Source organism: Zingiber officinale, chromosome 6A (assembly GCF_018446385.1).
Source record: "Zingiber officinale cultivar Zhangliang chromosome 6A, Zo_v1.1, whole genome shotgun sequence".
Classification (NCBI taxonomy): Eukaryota; Viridiplantae; Streptophyta; class Magnoliopsida; order Zingiberales; family Zingiberaceae; genus Zingiber; species Zingiber officinale.
The window spans coordinates 97,742,321-97,752,754 of record NC_055997.1 but is presented as its reverse complement, the minus strand read 5'-3'; the positions used below and the strand labels follow the sequence as shown (position 1 = coordinate 97,752,754).

At 36.9% G+C, this 10,434-nt stretch overlaps 1 protein-coding gene across 1 annotated transcript; it reads right to left on the bottom strand.

Moving 5' to 3' along the window:
- Positions 1-3,168: 3,168 nt before the first annotated feature.
- LOC121997071 (probable LRR receptor-like serine/threonine-protein kinase At1g56140) lies at positions 3,169-10,190 on the bottom strand. The gene is made up of 24 exons (XM_042551302.1): positions 9,952-10,190; positions 9,070-9,247; positions 8,837-8,908; positions 8,374-8,445; positions 8,231-8,302; positions 8,007-8,078; positions 7,802-7,873; positions 7,638-7,709; positions 7,401-7,472; positions 7,183-7,254; positions 7,031-7,102; positions 6,841-6,912; positions 6,674-6,739; positions 6,490-6,555; positions 6,276-6,320; positions 6,095-6,159; positions 5,643-6,028; positions 5,320-5,521; positions 5,089-5,247; positions 4,891-5,009; positions 4,582-4,792; positions 4,131-4,362; positions 3,902-4,052; positions 3,169-3,779 (listed from the first exon to the last, which is right to left on the bottom strand). The coding sequence occupies exons 1-24, from the start codon at positions 10,073-10,075 to the stop codon at positions 3,396-3,398; spliced, it is 3,108 nt and encodes a 1,035-aa protein (XP_042407236.1). The 5' UTR covers positions 10,076-10,190; the 3' UTR covers positions 3,169-3,395.
- Between the last annotated feature and the right edge of the window lie 244 nt (positions 10,191-10,434).

Here is a 10,434-nt window from a genome sequence, read left to right as displayed (position 1 = left end):
AAAACTGTAAAATATGTGAATGTTTGATAGCATTCTAACTCTTAGCTAGATTCTTCCTATCAAGTACAATCACTAGAGCAATGCACAGTAGGTTATATGAATGCCCTTATGCCTACTATACCAAAAATTGCTTGGTCTAGACTCTTGTTTTCCAGGTACTCGTAGACCAAAATTCTCTTCTCTTCCTCAACACAGCAGCCATACAACTTTACGAGATATAGTTGCAATCTCCGTCAAGAACTGATCCTTTCCTTGATGAGATGTCGTTGCGAGTTGCTTAACAGCTATTGCTCTTCCATCAGACAACTGCCCCTGCATGATTGAGTATTTGTTTCAATAACGCATATTTTTGGCATTGCCTTATTTTCGACAAGCCAATTTGGTAGAAAGGTCACTGAGAGGTTAGGCGCCAATGATAAATAAATTTTAAAAAAAAAAAGCCTAACGTTAAACACGGGGTTGTATCCTCCCTCCTCCAATATGTCAGAGGGACTAAAGTCTTCAGTTACAGCCCTTAGTTATGTAAAATTGAAGGTGAAAGGTTTCACAACCATTCTTGTTAACACTGTAAGCACAAAACAATTGGATCAATTAGTTAACTGAAGTAATTCATAGCATCAGACTTGCAAGCAACTATTTATCACCTGCTTCTTCAATTATCCTTCTTTTTCTGTCTCATGAAAATAATTCCACATAGAGCCAAGAATCCTAGAACAACAACTCCAATTGAAATATCGGCAATCAAACCGGTATGGTTTTTTTTTGAACTCGACAATCTATTTGATACACTAGGAGTTGTCGAAGAATAGAAAACTAGCTAAATTGTGCAGGTTACTACCAAGAGATACACTTATAGCTAAAATCAACGGGCCATAATATACTTGTGTTGGTAAACAGCAGGTACCCTTGCTGGACCAAAAGAGATGAATTTTGAGAAAATTATCAGTCACTGCAACTGTGAACTCCCTCGATACAGCTACATTGGATCTGCCACCAGCCTACTTTCTTATATCAAAATCTATCGCTTTTAGATCATCCTATATCAGAATAGACAACCAGGCTTAGTTCTCTTTTACCATACTTAAATGCTTCCTGCATCATGTATCGAGGAACTGTTATTATTGGAGCAAGAATTGTGGCTCGCATACCTCGAAAAGTTTCTCACAAGTTCTCTCTTACAAAGTTTGTTAAAACAAGTGTTTCTATATGTAGTGTAAAAAATTAATCAATCTTTCAACATACAATTATAAGTTTCCTTGGCTGACCGAAGATGGAAAGCTTCCTGATAATTGATTGTATGATAAATCCATGCAAAGAAACAAAGTGGCATACTTTAACAGGACCATGTAAACAAATGGAACTCCAATCAATAGTTCAAGAAATGGAAATAAGACTATTTGCATAAAAACACAGAGACATGATACCTGTTCATTAGTGCAATGGTCTTTTGCAGAGGTAAGGAACCCGAGAGGTTGTCACTGCCAATAAATCTGATAAAAGAATTATTTAAGTAAGTTGAAACATTTAACCAAATTGACATATTGATCATAAATTTTGAAGCGATAATGAAACTTTTTCTCACAGGAACACAAGTGAACTTAGATTGAAGAGTGATTGAGGAACTTGGCCAATTATGTTGTTAATGCTCAAATTTCTATATAAGAAAATATTAGAGAAATATTAATACATTGCATGTAAATAGATAGTCTAAAATGCCGAAATGTGCTAATTCCACAAAATATTAAGTTCATTATATTAATACCAACATGGCTCAAGAATCTTACAATAGAGTTAATCCATTGTGTCGCTGAAGCTGGATGGAATTGTATTAGAAAGCTTATGGTTCCTTGGTATCCTAATCAAGAGAGATATGTAAGGTATCACAAGACAGGAAAGTGAAGGTTAATTATGAAGCTCAAAATTGTCCAAGATCTTACAAGGTGCTTAGAGATGTCATATTACCAATGAAGTCTATTGAAAAGCTTCCATTCACAATATCACCTATTCTCCTACACCACTAGCAAATGTAGTAGTTTGTTAATAAGAAAGAAAACATATACTTTGTAAATCTTCATAGATTCGACCCCTTATTGCTATAGCCAACAGTTCAAAGGGATATCCTATAATTCTATAGAAGCCACAAGATGAACACTCACAATCAGTCATTTGAGAAAGGTTGGCAAAGCTTGAAGGAATTGGACCTTAAAAGGAGTTGCCTTGAAACCTCCTACAATAAGAGTTGAGGATTAACATGTTGACTCCAAATAGTTACAACTAACATTGTTTGTCTTTTTCAAAGAATACATTGAGGACTATGTTTTGTAGTTATATATCCTGAGATACAACAAATATTTAACTGTGAAGGACGAGCATGTCAAGTTCTAATAAATTAATTTTGATTTAATCAACTCAAAATAGTTTATTAATTTCATTTTATCTAATTAAAATGACTAAAGATTATAATCAATAACCATATCCTCTATTTGATCGATCTCACATATTATCCTTATCGCTTAACTGTAATATCTAAAATAGGATATTAGGGTTTGGGATATATTGACCAAATGCCCTTATTAGATATTCGTAATCATTCAATTTTCATCTTCTATTTGATAGTCTCATGTGATCATATCAAATCATTAATTCAATAATTAAAGTTGAATATATGTTCTTCATTATTTCACTTTAATTTCTAAAACATTGAGACATTGACCAATAGTGATCTCATCCATAGTGTTTGAAAGAATTTCAAATTAGTAATCGAAGTTCGCTCAAAATTGATGTGTCATGTATGATAATAAAGTAAAACAAGATTTGTGTGATCAAATCATAATTCTAATTTCATGTGCATCTCCAATTTATCGTAACTTATAGCTTGAGAAATATGTAAATTCTTACATGATCTTGTAACCACCACACTGAACTCGAATTTTTTTCCGAGAAGCTAATAATAATTCATAATTCTCATCAGAAGTGACAAGTAATTGTTTGTCTAGTTTGACGAAATCAAAATTCCAGCACGATCACGGTTCACCGGAGCTCATGCTGAGCAGGGAAGACGTCCGATGAGTCATATGCCAAGTATGACACAGGCTGACAAGGCGGAGGTGTGCACCTAATTTAGTTTCAACTTGAGTTTAGAGTTCTTATAGTAGGCAATTCGATCAATTGCGAAATACTTTGGGAAGGAACATACCCCAAATTTTATGAAATCTGACAATGTAAACATCCATTTAACAAACATGAACTCACAAACTATCTTTACAGAATGAGGATATGATTCTCAACAAATATAAAGGCACAAACACAATACCGATACTAACGACCAAAGTCTCATGGCACTCTCGCATTTACAAATCTCTAAACTGTACATATACTTCCCCGGTAACGAAGAATCATCTTCCCTCCTCAATGCCAGTGTTTGCATACAATTCCGAGGACAAAGGCCTGCTTTCCATGTTAACCATTGTTTCCGCATTAGATGCAAAATTATTTTCAGATCTTTGGGCTGAAGAGTCGAAGTAGTTGGCTGTGAAGCTGCTGGTTCCATCCTTGAATTGCCAGTCAGTCAAGTAGCTAGGCCTCGAGGTGACATCTGCTACTTCAGCATCTCCTACTAGCATAGCCACTACCCTCGACATCGGTGGCCGATGCACGGGCGACCCCTGGGTGCAAAGCAGAGCTATACCAATGACACGGCGAATCTCGATCTCATTGCATGATGTTAGCCTTGGATCAGTTAACTCCAGTTCAAGCTTCTTGTCATGTAGAGTCCAAGCCTGAGACATTAGAAGAATTGATGATTGGTAGAACATAGCCAAGCTAAAGTACCATATGCTCATATCAGAAATGATCAGCTATAAACTGATACAATCGAAAAACGAAATGTATGTTGGCTTACCCATTCTAGAAGATAAACCTTGTCATGCTCTAGGCTTTCGTCGGAGTTCGGTCTTCCGCTGACGATCTCCAAAGCCAGCACTCCATAAGCAAAAACATCAGCTTTCTCTGTTAGATGCCCCCTCATCGCGTACTCGGGTGCCAAATAGCCACTAAAACAAAGGTTTCTAACGATAACAAATGCTACAAGAAAACACTCAAAAGGAAAGGATAAAAAGAGTGAATGTTACATTGTGCCAGCAACCCTTGTGTTAATGTGAGTCATCTTGTCGTCGTAGAGCTTCGCCAAACCAAAATCTGAGATTTTTGGGTTGAGATCAGCATCAAGTAGAATATTACTAGCCTTCACGTCTCTGTGCACAATCCGCACTCTCGACTCCTCGTGCAGATAGGCTAAACCTCTTGCTACCCCGATCAATACATCGAATCGCTTCGGCCAGTCGAGATGCAAACTGCTTTTCCCTGCAATCCAGAAATGGTTAAAGATTTGTTTTTTTTTGAAAAACCATATAAAACTTATTGCATATGAGAATTGCAGGTATTAAAATCTGATGCTTCATGATTATGCTGCAAATTCCAGAAAGTTTAAAGACTGTAAAACTTGTGAATGTTTGATAGCATTCTAACTTTCAACTAGAGCAATGCGCAGCATATTATATGAATGCATTGCGCCTACTATACCAAAAATTGCTTGGTCTAGACTCTTGTTTTCCAGGTACTCATAGACCAAAATTCTCTTATCTTCCTCGACACAGCAGCCATACAACTTTACGAGATTACGGTGCTGCACTGCGGATATAGTGGCAATCTCAGTTAAGAACTGGCCCCTTCCTTGATGAGATGTCGTTGCGAGTTGCTTGACACCTATTGCTCTTCCATCAGGCAGTAGCCCCTGCGTAATTGAGTATTTGTTTTATTCTCAACAAGACAATTTAGTAGAGAGGTCTCTGAGAGGTTAGGCGCCAATGATAAATACAAAAAAAGTCTTACCTTAAACACCGGGCCGAATCCTCCCTCCCCCAATATGTTAGAGGAACTGAAGTCATCAGTCGCAGCCCTTAGCTCGGCATAACTGAAGATGAAAGGTTTCACATCTAGTCCTGTTAACACTGAAAGCGCAAAACAATTGGATCGATCAGTTAAGTAATGTAATTCATGGCAGCAGAGTTGCAAGGGACTATTTGTTACCTGCTTCCTCATTTAATCTTCTTTTTCTCTGTCTGATGAAAATAATTCCACATAGAGCCAACAATCCTAGAACAAGAATTCCAACTGAAATACCCGCAATCAAACCGGCACGGTTTTTCTTTGAACTCGGCAGTCTGTTTGATACGGTAGGAGTGAAGTCTGCATATAAACACTAACATGTCAGGAGTTGTCGAAGAAAAGAAAACTAGCCAAACTTGTGCAAGTAACTACCGGCAGGAGAGACACTTATAGCTGAAATCAATGGGCCATAGTATCCTTGTGTTTGTACACAGCAGGTACCCTTGCCGGACCAAAAGAAGTGAATTTCGAGGAAATTATCTGTCACTGGAACAGTGTACTCCCTTGATACAGCTACAAGGGATCTGCCGCCAGCCTGCTTTTTTATATCAAAATCTCTCTCTTTTTGATCATTCTATATCAGAATAGACAAACAGGGGAGTAATAACTTAGTTCTCTTTCACAATGCTTGAATGGTTTCTGCATCATGTATTGAGGAAGTGCTATTATTGGAGTAAGAATTGTGGCTCTCATACCTGAATGTAAATATCGAAGAGCCTTCTACCCAAGCTTTGCCAAGTAGCCGAGTCAGGGAACGTAGTATCCGTCTCCGCGAATTGGAGTTTAACGGTATAGTTTCCATTCTGAAGACCAAGACCGTAGTATCTCAGTGAAGATGGAGACAACCTTGCAGTCTGAAACAATTCTGAGTCTAGAGTATTCGGAAATTGAGATTGGCTGGTCATCACATAAGCTGGAGCAGGTGCGTCCATAAAGCGCCCAACACTGCTAACAGCCCATCTGGTTGTATCGGTCACATAGTATGATGCAGTTGTGAGATTTGCATTATCAATTTGATAGACAGTGTTATCAGAAGATGTTATTGCTCTACTGCCACCACACTTGATCGCAAAGTCTGAATCTGAAGTGAAATATTATGGTTAGGTGAGATGCATAAATGTTTTATTGGTTCTTTCGGAATACTCACAGATCGGAGCACCAAGGTGGCATGGAATATTGCGCTGAAGACAGTTCAACCCTGAAGGCAAGTTGCTGCACAACAAACAGTGGCAGAATGCTCAACGCTAAGAGAAAACGAATTGTTGGGAGAGAAAATTAGAAATATGGAACAGAGTGCTTTTATCTATGTCAGGGAAACATGGAACAACCTACTGCTGGAATCATCAATCACAAAATTGTTTGCCACCAAATTCCTGGACAGAAAAGTAGCATCAAGCTTAAGGCAAAAAAGTAAGAAAATTGATCTTTCAAGCTTGTCAAATTATTGATCAGGATGGAAATTAAAGTGATAAAATTTACAATGTTTGCTAAAACGAGTGTTGCTATATTTACTGAAGATAACAAATCAATCTTTCAACATACAATTGCAAGTTTCCTTGGCTAACCCAAGATGGAAAGCTTCCATTTAACTGATTGTATGATAAATCTCTGCAAAGAAACAAAGTGGCATGGTTTATCAGGATCATGTAAACCAATGGAACTCCGATCAATAGTTCAAGAAATGGATATAAGTCAATTTGCATAAATGCACATAGAGGCGTTATACATGTTCACTAGTGCAGTGCTCTTTTGCACAGGTAAGGAACCCGAGAGACTGTTGTTGCCAAGAAATCTGATAAAAGAAATATTTAAGAAATAAGTTGAGACACTTGGTATTTAACCAAATCAGCATCTTGATAGCAAATTTGGAGTGACAATGAAACTTTTTCTCACAAGAAAGCAAGCGAACTCAGATTGAAGAGTGACTGAGGAACTTGGCCAGTTATGTTGTTAAAGCTCAAATCTCTGCATGAATATTAGAGAAATATAAAAAAAATGCACATAAATAGATGTGCCAAAATGCTGAAATTCCTCTAAATATTAAGTTCAATATAATAATACCAACATGGCTCAAAAATCTTACAATAAAGTTAATCCATTGTATCGCTGAAAGCTCGATGGAATTGTATCAGAAATCTTGCTATTCCTTAGTACCCTATAAGAGAGAAATTGAAGATATAACAAGGCAGGAAAGTGAAGGTTAATTGTGAAGTTCAAAGTTGTCCAGGATCTTACAAGGTGCTTAGAGATGTCATATTACCAATGAAGTCTAATGAAGAGCTCCCATTCACGATATCACCTATTCTCCTGCACCACCAGCAAATTTAGTAGTTTTTAATAAGAAAGAAAACATATACTTTGTAAATCTTCACAGACTTGATCCTTTATTAGTGTAGCTAACAGTTCAAAGGGAAATTCTGTAGTTCTACGGGAACCACAAGACGAACACTCACAAATCAATCATTTGAGTTAGGCTGGCAAAGCTTGAAGGAATTGGACCTTGAAAGGAGTTGCCTTGGAACCTCCTGCAATAAGAGTGGAAGATTAACATGTTGTTGACATGGTTCATCTTTTAAGAATATAATGAAGGATTATGTTTGTAGTATATATCTTGAGATAACAACAAATGTTGGTGAAAGCAAATATTTAAGCCGACGAAGAACATTCTAGAATTATTTAGTAAATCTTACAAGGTTGTCAGGTTTGTCCATGTCCCAATGTAATCAGGTATTCTTCCGGTGAAATTATTGTCTGAAGCCCACCTGAAATAATATTCATATTGCAAATTGCATTACTACTAGCAGCAGCTATCCATATCTGCATATATCAAAATCGGTTATTCCAAGGAACTTACACTGTCTGTAAATTTTTGAGATTGGATAGATTTTGTGGTAGCTCACCACTAAGTCCGGAACTATCGATGTACCTACATATCAATATTCAGAAGGAAGAACAAATAAGATTGTTGTTGCCAATTGGCGATGGTGGGGAAAAGAAATAATTTTGTGTTGAATTTCATAAGATTGAGGTTTGGTTGAAGGTTTAATCAAAAATCTAACCATCGTTCTAAGTTTATGAGATTCCCAAACTCAGGAGGGATTGAACCACTGAAGTTATTTGTTGAAATACTCCTGCAAAAGACATTTCCTTAGTCTTCTAAAATTCTAAAAATAGGCCAATCAGGATATTTCAAATTCTTAATCGTGTTTAGAGCATGTTGTTATTAGAATAAGAAGAGTAAAGGAACCAACATATTAGGGAAGGTATGAAAAAAAATGCTTACAATATGATGAGTCTCCGAAGGTTCCCAAGTTGTGGTGGTACTATCCCATTTAAGGCATTAATACCTAGATTTCTGTTAGTTATTGGAACATATTACATACAAAGATGATGTAAAACAATGGTTGAGGTGCAAAAGAGACTTACAAGTATTGCATATTAGTCAAGTTCCCTAGGAAAGCTGGCAGAGATCCAGTCAAGTAGTTTTGCCCTAAATTTCTGTAAAAGTAGAGTTCATCTCGTTAATATCACTCTTTGCGGTATTCATTGTTCTTCTCATTATCGTATAAGTAATACCATCTGATAATTTAAGGATGAGAGATTTCTATTCATAAGATCATGCTATTTTAAAGTAGTTGGTTATGAAGATTATTCTCTATCCCAGAAAAACAATACCATCGATATGCAAATGGATATATCAAAGTAGCATTAGAAACAAGTCTTAGCCAAAGCTGAATTAAATTTTTTTAATGTGAACCCCCTCTTTGTTCCTTCCCCTCCCACATTCGTTGAATTTTAATTCAAAACAATTAAATTATAATTTGAAAGTCGGGAAGGTCCAAATCCAAACATTGAATTGTGCAATCTCATAAAAACAAGTAGTTCTTACAAATCAAAGAGGTAGGGTAGGTTTTGTAGCTCTTCGGGGATAGGTCCGCGCACATTTAAGGCATAAACCCACCTGCAAACACACAATGCACAAAATAACTAGTCGTAAGAGTGATGATGCATGTAGAGTTTGTTTGGTTGATTCAAGTCTGTAAACTAGCTTGAAATTTGTGGATGGATTCAGGAAGTTAAAAGAACTCTAAACAAGTCTCAAGAAAGATTATAATCTCATACAACTGAGTGATATGACAGGTGTTGCTGTTGTTGTATGTGCAGCCGCATTTGACTCCAGGGTTAATATTCCTGATTGGGGTTTGATCGATGGCAGCACCGGTGCATGGGTTACCACTTAAATTCCAAGCAGATGATGCTCTCCAACCCCATCTCCCTAGGATAGTGTTCAGTGCCAAAACTACATCCATTTGCATAAGTAAGTTCAATTGTTTTCACCAAAAAAAGAGAGTAAAAAAAAAACTATATGATTCACACCAATCATACAATGAGAACCACACTTGGAAAGATAAATGGCACTTGTTCAACCTAATTAGTACACAAAATAGGATTTATGTCGAATAGCAATTTGATCATCAGGCAATCAAATGAGTAGTATTGGAAGGTCCAAAGTCAGTCAGCATCAAGGTACTAAAAGCTGCGGTCTCGGTGCCAAATTGAAGAAATCATATTTCCGAAACTCATTTGCTTGTAATTATCATAGATGAGGATATAGAACGGGATCGAGAGCAATAGCATAGGGTTTTGTTGTTGTTGTATTTGGTTAAAATTATCACAGGCTGAACTAGGATATACATTTCTTTTTACTCTATCAATCATCAAATCTGGAATAAATAGAATCAGTACAACAAACTACACCAGGAGATTAAACAGAAAGCAATCTAGCAGAAGAAATGCATCTGAAATCTTATTTTCTGAAGAGAAACAATCTGCAGAAAAATTATATTCAGATCCTGCTACTGAGCCCCTTTTTGACTAAAAGGGTATGAACAGACTTTAGAATACTTCAGAAAACCTAGAAAAGGGTTTGTGCCTACAAGGGCTAATTTTTTCATTCCCTTTCTTGGCAAAGGGCACAATAAGAGGTTTTGCCTCCGCAAGTACCTTCGTTTGGATCTGTAGCGTTGGCTTGAGCTGCAACCCTCCCTTGCAAGAGGAGCAGAGGAAGGATGAAGAAGAACAGCAGCTGAGCTCTCGGCCAAGAGGCATGGGATTCGCGCGCTGCCATTTACCGGAGCTAGACGACGATGAAGACGAAAGAAAAACTGCAGGGGCAAATTCCCTCAATTAGTTCTCACGCACATTGATGATCAATAAAGATTGTTTCCTTTTTATAGTAAACAAATATGAAGTACTAAATCTATCTGTAAATAATAGATTAGTTTACCACCCGCACTTATATCCAATACAACTGGAAGATTCGCAGTAATCGCAAGATTCTAATCGTCAAATAGTTCTTTCAAGTCTCAACAACTCGAGTGCATGCAGAGTCAAAGCACGCTATTTTCTTCTTTTACTTTTTCTTCCATTAGCAGCTACTGTTTGATTGGAATCGAACAAATATCTAAATTTTTTCTGAAATTAAAT